The 18,426-nt window shown below is 37.0% G+C and overlaps 1 protein-coding gene across 1 annotated transcript in view; it reads right to left on the bottom strand.

The window, feature by feature from the left end:
- CDH8 (cadherin 8) overlaps positions 1-18,426 on the bottom strand; it is a 358,896-nt gene that overhangs the window by 103,876 nt on the left and 236,594 nt on the right. The window contains exon 8 of the mRNA XM_024750646.1: positions 7,702-7,838. Within this exon, the coding sequence (XP_024606414.1) occupies positions 7,702-7,838 (137 nt within the window). The remainder of the gene's footprint in view (positions 1-7,701; positions 7,839-18,426) is intronic.

Here is an 18,426-nt window from a genome sequence, read left to right as displayed (position 1 = left end):
GAACCACGAGAAATACATCTTTATCATTTTAAGTTTTGACACGGTCATTTATGCAGCAGAAGTGAACCAATACAAATCAATGTCCATATGACTATTTTGGTTCCCTTTATTCCTAAGCCCAAGTGGCTGGGAGAAAAAGGGAGATCTGAAGGACAAATAGAATGTTTAGATAAAGGACATAAAGTTTATGTTTATGCAGGGTTGAGTAGGCACCAGGTTTGGTCTGGAGAAGGATAAAGAGGAGGGTGAGGAAGGAGTGGGGAGGGGCACTAGAGAGGGGAAAGAAGAAACGTTGTTGAGTCCTTCCTATACGCCAGGCTCTATTTTATGCAGTTTACCTGTATTACATCATTTAATTGTCATGACAAACTTCAAATATAGCAACTGAGGCTAAAAGAGATTATGTGACTTATTCAAATCACACACAGAGCATATGTTCTGGCTCTGAAAATTTGACTTCATAGTTTGGTTTTACCTAGTAAGCACTACTGTTGTCTGAGAAAGCAGTGGTAACAGTAACTGTGACCTTAGTTTGGGGTAAGAAGGAGGCTTTTAGGGTTGCCAAGCTGGCCAGGACTGACAAGAGGAAAGAAGCCCCTCCTTTTGGATACATATTTTTGTGGAAAATTATACCTCCCAAAGCAGCTCAGGATGATACGTCCTCAAAAACTCACAATTTGTATATCCTCAAAATAAAGCTGGGTGGTTTTACTTGATGACAAAAAGATTACTTTTAGGCATATCCTCTTTAATTATATAAAGTGATAAAATTAATGTTTATAAGTATTGTTATGATAATTAATATTAGCATAAGCATCATTACCAGAAGTTTATTCTATGTTAGGAAAGATATTAGGATGTAAACATATTCACTCCTTATCACACACCTCTAAAGGTGTTTCAATATATCCCCCATTTTATAAATAGGGAAACTAAGCCACAGAACGAAGTAATTTACCAATGGAGTGAGTGTGATTGAATGAAAAAGTTATGATTCCATCCAAGCAAACTGACTTATAAACTTGGCCACTTAACTCATATGTCATTCTCTTTGACTTGTAGACTGATGTCTGCACTTTCTTCCCAAGTCCCTGTGCTTCCTCTGTCCTCAGAGAAACCGTAGCTGAGGGTAAATCAACCTACTATCCTCCAATATTTATAATCTCTTCACATATCTAGGACCTCCCCTACCTGCCCCCCCTGAATCTGGTACCCTCAAATCTGGAGACGACCATTTGCTATGACTGGTCAGTTTGCTACAACTTGCAGCTGAAAACCTTGAATTACTATTTGCTGCCTACTTCCTATTCTTTATCTACAGTTGTCTACAGTAGGAGTTACTGTTAAGGATTTGAGGAGGGTGGTTTATAAAGAGAGACCAGGGCAAGACATAGGGATGGAAGCCTTTTACCTTCTGCCTTTTTCTGGGTTAGGATTAAGGGGCTATTAGGCATAGTGATATCTTAAAGGAGTTCCTAGTTAAAATCTATTGATATAGCTCCAGTCTCAATCCGCAGGCTTTTTCTGAATATCAGCAGATTAGAACAAAAGAGGGGTAAAGATGAAAGAGATGGAGAGGTAGTGGGAGGATATCGGTAGAAAGGATGCAGAACAAAGAGGAACTAAGGGAGAGATTCCCAAGTCGGTATTCAAGTAACTGGAGCAGCTGTATATGAAGTGGGCACTATAGTGGTTAAAATAAATCTGGTGTGGGTTACACACAAAATGATATTCATGCGGGGCCTGTATCAGGCTTCTCCTTGAACTTGGAATGACACTCCCATTCTTCCCTGTAGGGAAATCTTATTTTGTATGCTGATCTCTTTCCCGGGAAACTGTAGCTTCCCCTTCACTTTCCCATAATTTATTTCCACTTCCCTTCATTATAATCTCTATTGTTAAGAACACTGATCTCTACCTTATAGCACCTGCATGCTTGTCTGAGGTAGGGGGATCTTGCTAGGAACTTGCCATGTGCCTATATTCCCAGACAGTCAGCCATAGTGCTACAGCTTCTCTGATATTTGGGAGCCCTTAACCACTCCTGCCCCTGAATTTTACTGTTCACCTCAGACTTTCATCATCCTTTCCCTTCTGTGAGAGTTACTGAACTGGACAACACCTTCTCTCCATCTGCTTCCACTCAATTCTATACAAGGGAATGATATTGATCTTAAAGACACTCTAGTCCTGATTATGCCACAGGCAATAGATAGAGGCACTGCATATTTTGAACGAGATCTTGATACAAAATCTGAAGTCCTTAATTCAATCAGGCTCTCCCAGAATATGCCTGCTTCATTTCGAGGGTTTTTATCTAGGCACAGGTCAATCCACCAAGCCCGAACCAGGGACAAGAGGAAGGTCAGTGAACATACTGGCGGTGCAATGAAGAAACACAACTGCACCCAGCAGTAACACACGAGTCACGACTACCAATTTTGTTGCTGTGGGGAGAAGGGGTAAAAGAAAATATAAACCAAATAAATAATTTAAAATTAAGCTGTTATTCAAAGCCTCAGGTTAGGGCTGTATTAACAAGAACATATGTGATTTATTCATCAATTACTAAAGATTATAGATAGATTTTAAGCTAAAAGGTATAATACCATCACTTTTAATTCAGTTCTTACTACAACCTAAATTTAAAAGAACAATTATGATTCCCATTTCACAGGTGGGAAAACTGAGAGCAAGAGAGAGGAAATAATTTGCCCAAGGTTATACAGGCAAAATGTGGCCAACTCCATCCAACTCCAGGACCCAGAATTTCTCAAAACAATGAGCTCCCTATAAAGATGTATTTTTCCTAAGTAGCCTGGGTTGGACAAAGCAATTATTCTGGCGGCTGGGCCCTATGTCAGGAAGAAACATTCCTTAAGTGCTATCAGACTAGTATGTCCCCTGGGAGATCTAACCATCATTAGTGAAAAGCTTCATTGACAATATTGTGTGCAGCCCACTGTAGTGGGCTAGAGCAATGCATTATCAATAACTCAAAGAGATTCATTTAATGGGCAATTATATGCTTCCTGCTTTACAATACTTTCAGGTAACCAATAGTAGTATGCTTTCTGTAAATGCCAGTTGCCAGCTCTCGGGTACACAGTGTCAGCGGGATTCCCCACTTTCCATCCCACATCACCACTCTCTCTGGGAAGGACACTCTAAAATGGGCATTCAATGCCTCTGAAATGTCCCTGCAGAGACTCTACTATAAGAAAAATTTTCCCTTACTGTCCCCCAATATCCTTTATCTGACAGCTGAGCTTGTTACCCATGTCTCTCTCTTAAGTAGGTCTTACTACACTACCCAACCTAAAGGGATCTTGTGCATCATCTGACAAGCCTTAGCTCAAACCTCAGCTCAGTGAAATACCACCTATCACCACAGGAATAACAAAAAGTAGAGGCCAAAACACACAAACAGAAGAACACGTCACCTTTTTCTGCCTTCCTTCAAAATATCATAATTATGTTTATAATAGAAAATTATATTAATTATAATGTAATTAAATTATAATGTGAATCTGATGGGGAGGGTGGAGGGGAGGTGGGAGAACTTGCGAAAAGTGGATTCCTGAATGGCTGCCTTGAGTTTCTGATTCCATAGGTCCTAGGCAAACACCAGAACTCTGGTTTGAACAATAACCCAGGTGACTGGGATCAGCTGGGCATGTCAAGTTCTCTGTGAACTTCATTGAAAAATGCTGTCCCCTAAAATGTTCCTCAGTTTCCTGATCTCGAAAATGGGAATAGAATTCCCGTCTGAACAGCTCCAAAGGCTGGCTTTGTCCATTAGGCAATGTTCCTCCCCTGGGTTATAAATGTTAGAACACGAGGGCCTGAGCAAATACAGGCTTGTTCTTTCCTCCACTGCACTCTTGTCCCTGCACCAGCCTTCCACTTTGCACAGAAGAACTATTTCACTCGCTTGTTTTAGGAAATGATGTGGCAGTGTCAGAAGCTCGATTTAAGCAGGAGGATGGAAGGAAAGAAGATATAGGACAGGGTTCCCCCCAAAGAAGGCATCTAAGAGCATGTAATCTGCAGTTAAGCAACAAGGGTACCAATCTTGTCTCCACCCTTTGCTCTCGTGGAGACTCTGGGCAAGTTACTTAACCTATGTCTGAGATACCTTGACTGGAAAATGCATACAGTAATAGTACCTGTTTTCAAAGACTGATGTGAGTTAAATGTACCATAGGGATTACATGATACTTTTTCAGTGTTTAGTTAAATTTACTTTAAGCCTTCACCACCATGGTACACAGCAGCCATGCAAAATAGCTTCAAGGGATGCTACTAGCAAAGCTACTTAGCAAAGATGCTCTATACAAGCCTAATCTCTTGTTAGTAGTTGGGCATCTAACTGCCAGATCATGTAATGAGATGTGCTTGTTGATTGTGATGGCCAGTTAGATCTATTACCACTGAAATTCTTGGGAAATATACACAGTGAAACATCTCAGCCTTGGTTAAGTGAATCTGACACAAGAGGATAAAGGATGACATCTCCATTCTCATTAAGAGATAACAGATGGACTTTCCTAAAATCCATTTTATAGCTTAATTTCATTTGTTTAAATCTTTTGTCTGAAGAGATGGTGATCTGAGAGTAATTTTAAATTGTTCTCCCTGGAATGAATATTTCTTTATCTTTATTAGAACCTCCCCCTGTGGGGTTCTATTGTCCTGGGTAGTTTTAAATATTCATCTCATCCAAATACAATAAATCTCCCTTTAATATTTTTTTCCAAGACACGGTCTGCGGCTTTGGAAGATAAACATTACATGATGGGCTAAATAATAAAACCAAGTGAAAACAAGTTTCTAAGCCATTTTCATCGTAATTCCAATATTTCTTAAGTTCTCTGTGATCTTATTTCAAGTTCCTTTCATGATTTAGAAAAAAAAGATAACCTAATTTTACATTTAAATTTCTAGAATTATGCCCACCTCAGCTTATATTTTACAGACAAAAATTAAAGTTCTCTTTTGTACTCTGCCTTGTTGGTTTTAAGAAAGTGACATGCAAAAAGTCAAAAAAAAAAAAGTTTAGTTTTCAATCTCTGAGTAAAAAAAAAAACAAACATCAAAAAAGGATGTAATAAAAGGTGAGATAACTCCCATTGATGCCAACAGAATAATGTAAGTTTGGGTTGTATATTTTTAATTCTATAAGGTTCCAAGTAAAGCTGAGGGTTGTCATGTGGACAGAACCATTTCCTATTTGGTCTCTATGGAGCTAACTGTAACCTTGAATCTGGGACATACTTGAGTGATTTCTGTCAAGTCATGAAGAAAACTGTCTGATCTATGTTTCAGTATTTTTTAATCAATCATATGTTAATTGAAGGAGGTTTGTAGTCATACTTTTTTTTCACACCATCAACATGGAACTGCTTGTAATTCCCAATACTCATCACCTTCTTGCTCACCTCCGTGTTATTCTTTATAGATATATCAGCAGATTCCAACTCACACTTTTATATGCAGGGGCTTCCAAGTGCCATTAGAAGGAAAACTTCAAGAGGCCCAGGGTTTTTGCTTATTTTGTTCACTGCTATATCCTCAGTCACTAAAACAGTGCTTGGCAAGTACCGAAGACTCCATAAATAATTATTGAGTGAATGAACAAATGAATGTCTTCTCTTATTTGGTTTGGTACCCTTGTCACCCTAGAATTAACAGCTCATTATCCCAGAGCATCTGCTTTTGTATCTGTCTTCCTTACTTGTCTGTGATTCCTTGCAAATGAGACTTTTGTTTCTGGGTTGCCCCTGAAATATTTCCTAACCACCTATTCTGTGTATTCATTTCCCTTTACTCTTTACAATGGAGTACCTGGATTCTTCTAATTAGGGCCTCCTTGATGAATATTTAAGTGAAGGGATCCATCTCATTAAAAAAGTGTCATAGATTAAGGCGAACTCAAGTAGGTTTTTATATTCAATATATGAGAAAATTCTTTTAAAAGTAATTATTGCCTACATACTTTAAAGAAAACCATGGTCCTTTAGAGCATTTTTATATAGCCTCAAACCAATCTACATAGATACAGTTTTTCTCAGACGCTTAAGGTGATATGCAGCTTCAACACTGTAAATTGTAAAAATTTCATATCTAGATGGGGTTAAGACTTCTAATAAACCAAAGCCACCAAATGGGATGCTTTGTTTCCTTTATCCCATAACGTTACAAGGGAAAACTATTGCCAGAGTCACATACTGGAGAAGAAAATGGTACTTCTAATAAGGAAAAACACCGAAGTTTCCAAAGCTCTTTTTTCATTCCATATCAAGCAGGTTCTTTGCCTGCTTTGAGTTGCCAAAAGAAACATTCTTCACTCTCGAATCGTCACTTTTTCACACCGTGGTTGTATTCTGTTTTCTTTTGTTTTTAGTAAGACTCCATGGAAGACATTACCCCACATCTCAGAACAAGGAAAAACCATGCCCTTCATGAAGGTCTAGATTACTCTTCCTCTTACAGACAAAGTTATCAACATAGAGACATTAGCTGTGAAACCAGAGCAGATTTTAGAGACAGCATAGAGCAGATCTTAGGGCTGATGTCCTTTACATATGTATGCCCGTGAATCTTGCTTATTGTGAGTTTTTATTTCCTTATTCAGATTCCTTCTACCCTAATTCCCTCAAGAATGTAATGTCTCCCTTGAACTGTGTAAACTGTGAAGTCCTCATCAGCTCCTTTATGGAAAAATAAAGTCAGGTAATATGCAGAATGTCTTTTGCTTGGAAAGAAAATGAATATCACATCCCCTTTGCATGTTCTGTATAATAAAAAAACTGGTGAGACAGAGTGTGAGTTCTCATAGACAGAATAGCACTAAATTGTACCATACAGCTATTGTTTAGAGACTCAATTATAGTGTCATTAAGTGTAATCAAAGAAGCTGTGCTCATTAAAAATTGGCAGAAGGACCAACATGTGTTATTTTAACAACCCTAGAACCTCCTTTGAAAAAAAGGTTACATTTTCACATGTAATTTATGAAAAATTTTACGCTGAAGATATAATTTTAAATAGTCCATGTCTTTGTTATAAAGCAGAAACTAACACACCATTATAAAGCAATTATACTGCAATAAAGATGTAAAATAAAGTCCATGATTACTGTGTAAGACATATTAATTAATTCTAAAAAACAAAAACAAGAAATCATCTATCATCTCATCTCCCCAAAATGATATGTATCGACAGTGTAAATTTTCTTTCTGTATTTTCTGCATGTATATATGTATGTATATATGCATTGTTTAGCTATGTGAGTAATAGTTTCTATATCGAATATAATATATATGTTAGGGTCCACTTATTTAAATTATGGTATATAGTTCTTGAATTCTATTTTTTTAACCTACCCTTTTATACTAAATCTTTCCCCATATTTTTATATGCAAAACATTGTTTTTGATGGCCGAACAATGGATATAGATATAAGAATACTTGGATAGAAGAATGTTTCCTTCCCACATATATTGCAACTTTTTGGTCATTTACCACAGTGTAAATTATTTCATGTTGAGACGATGCATTCAAAGGCTCCTCGGGAACAATAAAATAAGTTCCAATGCCAAAATATCTAATAGAAACTGGGACCACTTGTCATATGATCCCTAGGCATAAACTGAACTCAGCCACATAAGGAAGAAATTAACAAACCCAGGCACTTACTGATTTCGGTAGCAATGATTGTTATGTTGTGCCACACGCTTAATTCCCTGTCAAGCGGTGTTGCAAGCGTTATCTTCCCATCATCTGCATTAATGTTGAATTGTCTCTCCAGGTCGGTGTGCCGGTCGATGGAAAACCTACAAAACAGATACATTTGTAATCTACTTCACTGTTTCTATGATCCATACATTCCACAGCAGACCTTTAGTAATCCTTAGAGAGCCATAGTTGTGAAGTCAAATGAATTGGGAAACACAATGGCATCATAATTTGTAAAACAAAATGACTGAATGCAGCATAAGAAACTTAATAATTATTGTCTAAGGAGTAATTAGCTACATATGCAACACGGAGGTCATAAACTGCCATCAGTTTCAATAGGTAACATCTTCAAAAATGGATGCTGATGAAGAGTTAATTGGACAATCCATCACATTTATTGGACAGCTTATGATAATTAGCAGTTGCCACAAAATACCATATAAAACAATGAACCCAAGCCCAAAGCAAGATGGCACTAGCCAGCAAGTTATTTATGGCAGTTCAAAGGAAATGTGTGTTTGTGTAAAACTTGCATTTGATTACACAGTATGTATGTGTTACTGTCGTTGCTGCTGTTGGTTTGTTTTGTTTTCATTTTAAGTAAAATATATATTTAGTCTCCTATCTGTCTCTGTCTATAGAAATCAGATGTTTACTGATTCTCTAGTAAAATTTTTTAAATTGGAATAGATATTTTGGCAGATTTACAACACACAATTTCAGGAAATTTAAAACTTTAAATGGGCAGGTTAGTAGTTTCTCTGTTGAGAAAACTCTTCCAAAGAAGACAACATTAAGATGCTTTGTGTCTATGGCCAAGTGCTTCTTGGGAACACTAAGTATCAAGATCATACAGGAATTATTTTTTTCACAACATTAATATCCTTTTTATACACCAGTATCTGAGCTTTGGCAATGGAATGCCAAATATAAAAAGCTATATGTCTTAAGGAACACAAGGCATAATTAGAAATATCGGTCTATAAATAAGCAGTGAAATAAACTAAAACAGGATGGAACAGAGGCTCAAAGAAGGATACAGTAGACTAAATGTCTGTGTCTCCCCCAAAATTTATATGTTAAAATCCTAATTCCTAATGTGATGGTGTTTGGAAGTAAGGCCTTTAGGAGGTAGTTAGGGTTAGAATAGGTCATTAGAGTAGGGCCCTCCTGATGGGATCAATGACCTCATTTAAAAAAGAAGAAGAAGAAGAAGAAGAAGGGGACATAGGCTCTCTCCCTGCTCTCTGCCAATGAGGATACAAGAAGAGAACCATTTGTAAACCAGAAAATGTGCCCTCTCCATACACTGGATCTGCTGGTGCCTTAATCTTAGACCTCCCAGCCTCTAGAACTGTGAGAAATACATTTTTGTTGTTTAATCCACCCAGTCTATGGTACTCCATATCTGTAGAAGGACAAACTAAGACCAAGGCCATGTACAATCCCATCTAGGAGGAAGGACTGAAGAAAACCTTCATGGTTGAGGTGACCTCCTAAGAAGTGCACATGAAATCGATTTACTGGTACCCGTTAATGCTAAATATGAAACATGGTCCGTGGCTATTTGGAGCTTAGCATATTTTATTTTTTTACATGGTTTTTATGGACATTTATTCTATCATTAAGAATAAGACTATGTTATTATAACAAAATGAGAAAAAAATAAATTTCCCATAGTGTTCTGTCTGTAGTTTTGTACTGTTAATATTTTAGTGGATTTCATTGCAAACATATATATGTATTTTATGTATATCTACTTATTTATGTGTATCTACTTATTTGTCTGGTCGTGAAGATTAAAAATAAAGCATAAATCAGTCTCTTATTTGTATCTATATCTACCTATAAAGAAGGATGGATAAGTGGATGGGTAGATAGATGATAGGTAGATAGACAGACATATAGGGATATGGATAACTCCTTCCTCCTTTTAGCTATTTCTTTTTCATTAGAAAGGATATTTATATCACTTATACCAGATGCAAATACCAAGAAAAAAGGCATTTCTGTGAATCTTCCCCAGCAAACACAAGCATCACTAAACATTTTGGAATAATATTAAAAAACACTTAATTTTATTGACAATAGCTTATTGCTGAATTACTTGGTAAAAACATGTACCATGAAATTATAGTTCCTGGTACAGTAAAGACTTAGATATAAAGAAAACTAAGACACTGACATGCATCTATACACCAGGAATTTACAAACCAACCCCATGCCTAACCCCCAGGATGATTAGAGAAATTCAGAAAGAATTTAAGAACCCAGAGGCATCTCTGAATTAACAGTGCTTGCAAAATAATCCTGAGCATGAGGAAGTAAGTGTTCATTGCAAAACATTTCAATCTGTTGTATTATGGGAGAAAAAAGACTAAAAAACCTTTTCTTGGGGAACAATGATTGTTGATTAGACCTATGAAGTTCCAAGTTGAACTGTAAAATAACTGAAAAGACATGGGTTTTGCTCCAGATATCATGAACACTCTGTCTCTTAAAAGAGCTAAGGAATGTCCAGAGGATTAATTATCACTATCTGCATCATATTCATAAATAAACTTTGCAGGCATTGCTGGGTTGTAGTCATTTTATTATCTCACTGCTGATATTTCACACACTCATGCAGCTACCAGTTTCCCAGAGGCCACAGTAAATGAAAATCAGTCTAATCACTGATACTCATGAATCCCAAATCTGAAACACACTCCATGGCTATTTGATTGCTGTCCAGTAAATGCCTAAAACTTCTGGCCTAGAAGCAGCACTGGGAACAATGACAGGGTTTTGGAAGTTGGTATTTAAAAAAATAAATGCTGTTTGTTTAATCCCTTAGTTAAAACTATATTATGCAGGGACTTCCCTGGTGGTCCAGCGGTTAAGACTTCGCCTTCCAATGCAGGGGGTGTGGGTTCGACCCCTGGTCAGGGAGCTAAGATCCCACATGCCTCACAGCCAAGAAAATAAAACAAAAGCAATACTGTAACAAACACAGCAATACTGTAACAAACAAGACTTTAAAAATGATCCACATCAAAAAAATTTTTTTTAAAAACCTGTATCATGCAGACCTCAAATTTGGAATAAATTATATCTCTATTATTTATACATTGCTGTTTCTGGGAAAATTAACAAATTCATTGAGCCTCAGTTTCTTCACTGGTCAAACATGAAGTACTCAGTTCCCAGGTCTGGTTGTGAAGATTAAAAATAAAGCATAAATCAGTCTCTGGTGCTTAAATAGGTGCTGAAGATACGATCATCATCAAATCACCATAATCATCATGTCCCATTAAATGAAACTTTATATAAACTTCCCTACTTGGAAGGTGGTGGAGAAGGCCCCTTTCTTAATAGTTTATAAATAGCATAAACCTGGAAAAACATTTGGGGGTTATTTAACTCCCATCACTCTAACAGAGGCAGGGCTATTTTCCTCATTTTTTAAAGATCCAGTTCATGACAGACTTTATGGGGTGAGTCCTAAGAATTTATCAAATAGGCTATAAATACAACCCTTTAGTAAGATCAGAGGTAAGAATGTCATAATATTACGAGATTACACAATGGGAGGAACTTGGGGAAAACAATGACTTAGTTTAAAATTCAGTTTAAAGTCTACCTCAACTATTTCAAGAAGCCTCTTGCTCCCTTTGTAGACATTTCACACATTTTATTGCCTAACAGACTTTATAGTAAAGGCTGCCAAGAGCCTTTGCTAAACTGTTCAAAAATCCAGACTTAACATAGTCAATAAGCATGCATGAGACACCAAACGTATACCAAGCACAGTGCTAGATGCCTTTTTCTTTCTTGCATCCTTCTCTCCTTGGTTTCTTGTAGAATGAATAAAAGAAAAATCACTCTTACACAGGTGTTACTTAGTTGTGTTATTAATCTCTCTGTACCTTTGTTACCTAATCTGTAAAATGGGAATTATAATAGGTTTTGTGAGATTTAAACAAGGTAATACCTATAAAGCACTTATTGCAGTGTCTGGCATGTAATAAGTGCTCAGGAAATATCTACTGAAAATTTTTAATGTTGTCATTACTTATCTGGAAACAATAGGTTTCTACTGACAATTCCCAGGCCCCTCTTCAGTGGTAAGCCAGCATTCCTTTTACTCCTGCTTCTTTGTCCCTAAACAGTTCATCTGGGTTCTCATATCAGTGGAAGCAAACACAAGGAGGATATCACTTTAAGTGATAAAATAAAGCTGAGGAGACGGAGCATGTGGGGAGGCTCCTACCTGCACCTCTAGCACCATTCTAGTGTTCATTTTTCTACCAACTTTTCGGACCAAAATCTCCATCCCATAAACTGACCATTCAACTTCAAAGCATTATTGTACACATTCACTTTTGTATTCATATTGAATACTATATGAGCATTTGTTATCATAGTTAAAATTAATTACATTTTTATATAAGTTTGAAATGAATTACATAAAGATTACCCCTATTTTTAAAAACTGCACCCCACACGCCATTTTTAGGGATGTTCTCAGAAGATCCGTGCTCCCCACCGATAGCTACACCACTCCATCACTAGCTGCAAAGATTCAAGTTGCTTTCCTCTGGCCCTCTAAGCTGCCACCATCCACTCCACTATCTCAGTTTCTCCCCACTCCTCCTCATTCCACTGTGTGACACAGCCACATCACTAGCAATAAAAGTCAATACTCAATTATAAGACTCGATATAGGCTCTTTCCTTAGAAGCCAATTGACAGAGAATAATTTCAAAGAAAAGCAGAGTGGGTTAAAAATAGCAAACCTGAAGTACCAACTTAAATTTTAGAATCCAGTGTACCAAGCAAGTTCTCCAGATGTCATGATTTTGCATAGATGTCCCAGAAGTAGACACTAAGCCATTCACTCTGTTTTCTGGGATTCCTAGCGTCTATCTGAATAGCAACAGAGTGCAAGAAACAGAGAAACCAGAAAACCTTCAGTCTAATCTCACCTGTGGGATCTCATTAAAACAATGTAACTAGTCATAATCTCATAGGCCCATCTATAAATTGGAGAAAGTATCTATTTCACAGCATGGTTCTTTGCAGTAAATGAGTTGATACATGACTCAGATACAATAAACTAATTGGTTAATTAATAGTCAAGTCTTCAAACCCAGAATGACTGTGGAAAAGAATAACTAGAAATAGAAAGATATAAATAAAAACAACCATTCACATCCTTCAGTAGTTTCCCAAGTGACACTAGAAAAATGTTCCAAAATTATTTGTAGTGTTTGTCTATACAAGTCATCAACCTTTTCAAAATATCTGCTACCAAAAATATCTGCTTCATAGAGCATAGACTCTGAGCTGAAGAGATGAGAGTCTGTACTGGGGTTTCCTCTCTCAACACTCATCCACAAGGAGCCTTCTGGACCTGGCCTGAGTCTTCACAGATCTTCTCTTCCTTAAGGTTATCCCTCCTATTATTCTACAGGTAAACATTTGCTGGACTTTTGCTCTTTATAGACAGGAAGAGATTGTTTGATTTATATATCATAACATCACATTAGTTGGAATTTTGTACTGCAGTTACTCAACAGCTCACAATAGGAAAGATGCACAAACATTTACTGAGCATGGCTTGTTATTATGTGTGAAACACGGTGGTAAAGAAATATGAGAAAAAAGAGTAGACGGGATAAGAAAGTAAAAAAAAAAGAATAAAGAATGAATTTGGTTCCTACTATATCTACTGAAAATTTCAATGTCTTCTAATTTATATCTTAAAAGTCATAGGGGGCTTCCCTGCTGGCGCAGTGGTTAAGAATCTGCCTGCCAATGCAGGGGACATGGGTTCAAACCCTGGTCCGGGAAGATCCCACATGCCACGGAGCACCTAAGCCCATGCACCACATCTACTGAGCCTATGAGCCACAATTACTGAAGCCCACACGCCTAGAGCCCGTGCTCTGCAATAAAAGAAGCCACCGCAATGAGAAGCCCGTACACTGCAACAAAGAGTAGCCCCCGCTCGCTGCAACTAGAGAAAGCCCACGCACAGCAACAAAGACCCATCACAGCAGACATAAATAAATAAATAAAATCTATTAAAAAAAGTTAATTCTGCATTAAAAATAAAAGTCATAGGATTTGTATCTCCAGTATTGAAGTCTCCATTCTAATTTCTTAAATATGCATCTGTTGGATTTGCTATTCCTTTGCAGATTTACTTAAGATGCATTAGACAAAAGACCTCATTGCAAAAGAGTAGAATATATTTTGGAGAGTCATCTTCCTGCCACAATAAGAAGAAACTTCCTATTAACACTGTGTGGAGTGGTATTTGAAAAAACAGGCCCCTTGGGTTATGTTAATGTCAACTCTAATGATGGACGTTTTGGAAATAGACATTCTTATTCTTATTCTAAACATATTCTATGTTTTAGAAACTGCATCACCCTTGATAACTAGTATTCACAGATGCCCTATTTAAACTTTCCCATTTTATTCCAACAAATATCCTGGTTTTCTTCAATGCTAGTGTTCCTCTAACCTACGGTAGTATGTCTTAGAAATAAATCCTAAAGACTTCATCATTTTACTTTGTGGAGGTAAGGCTATGGATGCAAGGAAATTCCTACCTAGATGCTAAGCACTTTGGAGATCTAATTTAACCTACTGCACTCTGACCATGAACACAAACTTTGCCGCCAGTTCACTCAATCAAGAGTAGTTTGCAGAGGTCAGAAGTTAACATAAGATGTCACTGGTGCAGTGGTTGAGAGTAGGTCAGAATGGACAACTGGATATTACTGTGTTGGAAAATAGCACCCTTCCTGTACTGCTGCTACTGTTTATATTAAATTACAACTTTTACCTGAGTCATATGTTTACTCAATTATCACAGCCCAACTATTTACATTTCATACCAACATTTGGCACAAAATCCCATCTCTTGTGTGTATGTGTGTGTACATAAGACAGATTTTATTGTCAGCATACAAATATTATATGTACTTATACATTCATTCATTCATTTATTCATTTAAAGCATCTCCTACTCCCTCTTTCCAATCTCACCCCCATACTACGTACCTACAGAGACCCTCTGTCCCTGCTGAATTTCTGTTTCTTGTTTGCAATAAAGAACATCAGACTGTGATGTTCTAATATCAAGAATATTTTAAGGATTTTCAGAACCAAGCTCCCATTATCAAGGAGTCTTTTTCACTCCCAATGACTTCGGTGCCACACTGGAAGGGTGCAGATTAAAGTCCGGAGTGTACGCAGGAGATACACTGATTATCTTAATAGTCAGATAAAGATAAATAACAAGTTTCTTTTAAAAAAGTTATTCTGGACTATATTATTTCTAACACAATATTTGTGAAACCCCTGATGATTTTTCAAGAGAAAGACCCTTTTATTCCTAACTTCTCTGCTAGACCAATTTATACATCCATCCTTAGTTTCTTCAACTGAAACATGAGAACAATAAGATTGCCTTCTTTTAAAGTTTAAGGTAAATCCCAAATTAGGTAATGCACTGTATGCTCACGGGCGCAGCCGCTCCGCGGCATGTGGGATCTTCCCAAACCGGGGCACGAACCCTTGTCCCCTGCATCGGCAGGCGGACTCTCAACTACTGCGCCACCAGGGAAGCCCCCTTTTGCTTTTTAAAAGTGGCTTTACATGGAATATTTATCATTATTTGTACAAGATACTCTGCCAAATATCTAGGTATTTTTAAACAACAATAACAAAATATTTGAAAGATTCTGCTATTTGGTGTCCATGTGGAGAGACAGAAGGCTGTTTTCACCCAAAGGATGAAACAGATTCATCCACCACAGTCATCCTCAGATACTTTAATTTATTTAGGGTCATGTATAGAAATCTCAGATTCCAAATCTGTTGGTTCAAATAACATCCCATTTTCTGAGTATGTGTTTTGTTTTAGAGTTTGTTCCACTCATGCCTTGAAAGGATAGCATCATAAAGCCAGAATCTCATGTGTAAATTTCTGCAGCCACAGAACCGAAAATAGATTTTTCTACAGTGAGTCCCAGGTAAAAGTTGATTCATGATTAATTCTTTAACATTTATGTAATATCTTTGGAGAAATTCTAATTTTCTCCCTGAGTCATCAAAATAATCATTCATAATTGAGAACTCTAAATATGATATGATGGGAAAAATATGAAAAAATTGAATGCAGTTTTACATTTAAGAGATTAAATGTAAAATTTTAATTTTTATTTAATTTCAATACAGGCTTAGTGACTGCTTCTTTTGGTCAAGTATGATGCTTCATGCTTGAACAAAGCCTCCTCTCTCAGACACACTGGCTATGACTTTCTCATTATTTACAATGAAAAGTAGCAAGCTCTGTAATAAAGCAATGCTTACATTGCAGTGAGTGAGGGTCCCCAGATGTGCCTGCAAAAGGGAAGGTGTGGTCAGGGATGACACCAAGAGGAGGCAGCATCTGTCTGGGGACAGGAAAAATGAGTAGCATTTTTCCAGGCAGAATATGTAGGGAGAGCATCCTCAGCAGGAAGAAATGCATGGAGAAAATCTTGAGTTTGGGTTTGTTTAGGAAACTAGACAATTAAAGGACCAGACTAGGTGTGATGAGAGCAAAGTTCTGACAGATAAGCAACCTATCATTTCTTCCCCATCCTTTCTTTTATTTTGTCTCTTCCATCCTTCTTTCCTTCACTCTTTATTGAATATCTCTCATGTACAAGGCATTGTGTTAGTTGCCAAGACAGACATGGCCTTGCCTGCTCTCATGTAACTGAATCTATATCTGGAGAAAGACAATGAAAGAAAATAAGATTTTGTAAAGTTAACGGTGATGTATTCATGAAGAAGAAAAGAAAAGGGAGGAGATGTATAGAATATCATTAAAATATGCCTATCAAAAGAAACAGCAAATATGAAAAGTCTGAGTTAGGAAGATATTCAGTATGCTTGAAGACTTTAACAAAGGATAGTATTGTTGAAGTTCAAGATTCAGTGGTACAACAGGAAGGACCTTGGAAACTGTGCTGAGGAATTCATTTTTTCACTTGTAGGAGATGGGAAGCCACTTGAAAAAAATACAGCAGGAGAGTGCTATGACCTAAACCACAGCCAGATTCCACAGAACTTTCTGTGATGTGGAAATGTGCTCTGTGCTGTCCAAGATGGTAACCACTAGCTCTATGTGACTATTTAGCCTTGAAATCTAGCTAGTGTGATTGAGGGATTGAAATTGTTATTGTATTTAATTTAAATTCATTTTATTTGCATTCAAAGAGCCACATGTGGCTAGTGGCTACTGTATCAGCAGAGATCTAAACTGAGTTAGAGGTCACTTTGGCACCTGTGTGGATATCAAATGGCGGGAGATGGGCAAATGGGGCTGTTTGTAACTGCTCACATGAGAGATGATGGTGTTCGAGCTTAGGAACTAAAATAAATAGGACATGGTTATTATTTGGATGTGGGAAGTAAAGGACATTAAGGAATCTTGAAGAAACACCCTTATGGAAGGCTCATTACCTCTTCTATTAATCTACATTGCTTTCAAATTAGACATCAATTCTCTTTTGTCTTCTTTTAACCATATTTATCTAATTAATCACCAATACACCAAACTGGTCAAAAACTTCACATAAAGATTAGCAAACTATAATTAAATATTTCTTTCCAGAAATGTAATCTGGAATTTACAGGAGCTATGTGATATTTCTCTCTGGTGTGTGTTTTTTATGATGGGAGATTAGGAGTTATGAGGATAAACTCTTTTACACCCATGATGACCTTGACCCTCACTGTTCACCCTCAAGTGACCGGAATCCCAACCAACTCCCATGAATCTCTGTAGGCTCACAGTGACTTAAGGATGTCAGGGGAAATCCAGCAGTGAAGAGTATCCTTTAACTGACTTAGATATCTTTTGGGGGCTGTCAATCATGCCAATAATGACTTTTCTCTATAAGAAAGGACATTCAAAGCTGAATGCTACATGGACAATAAAACAGAGATGGTGTGAGACAGAAAAACAAATCATTGTGTAGCAGTATGGGCCATAGGGCCACATGCAGAATTAAGATTTAATATTATATTCAATGTATTTATTGTGGCCTTCCTGATTTTCAGCCTCTCTGCTAAGCTCTGTATATTAATTTCTTAGTTAATCCTCCCTTTAATTTACTTGTGTAGCCCACATAAAATGTCTTGACTCTCAGTGTTTGTAGTTGTAAAATGAAGATAATATACATTTTCCCCCAGTCATTAAGTTAGTGAGATAATAAGTATAATATCCTGGCCACAGTATCTGACACTTAATAAATTCTTAGTCAAGAATAGCTTCTTGAATAGCTATCAGAAAGGTGGTAATTGATTATACGTTTGTCCCATTTTTGTCAAAACCATTTATTCTATGGAAAAATAAGTGTTTACGGAAAACATGCACATGAAGAAATAATAAAAGAGTAGTGCACAGCTATATTGAAGCAGGATTTTTGAAAATGTCAAAAGTTATATACACTTAGAAATTTTAATTGGACATTCAGGCTCAGTAAATGCAAAAGACATATGGTAAGTGCTGGGAATTAAGAGAGAAACAAGATGTGGCCTCTTAACTCTTAAGAACTAGAAATGCATTTATACTGAAATAGTTTGCTTGTCTATCACAACAGAAATAACACAAGCACACCATTTCAGTATTCA

The sequence above is a fragment of the Neophocaena asiaeorientalis genome, unplaced genomic scaffold (genome assembly GCF_003031525.2).
Source record: "Neophocaena asiaeorientalis asiaeorientalis breed wild unplaced genomic scaffold, Neophocaena_asiaeorientalis_V1.1 scaffold470, whole genome shotgun sequence".
NCBI lineage: Eukaryota > Metazoa > Chordata > Mammalia > Artiodactyla > Phocoenidae > Neophocaena > Neophocaena asiaeorientalis.
This window is presented reverse-complemented; position numbering and strand designations above follow the sequence as displayed.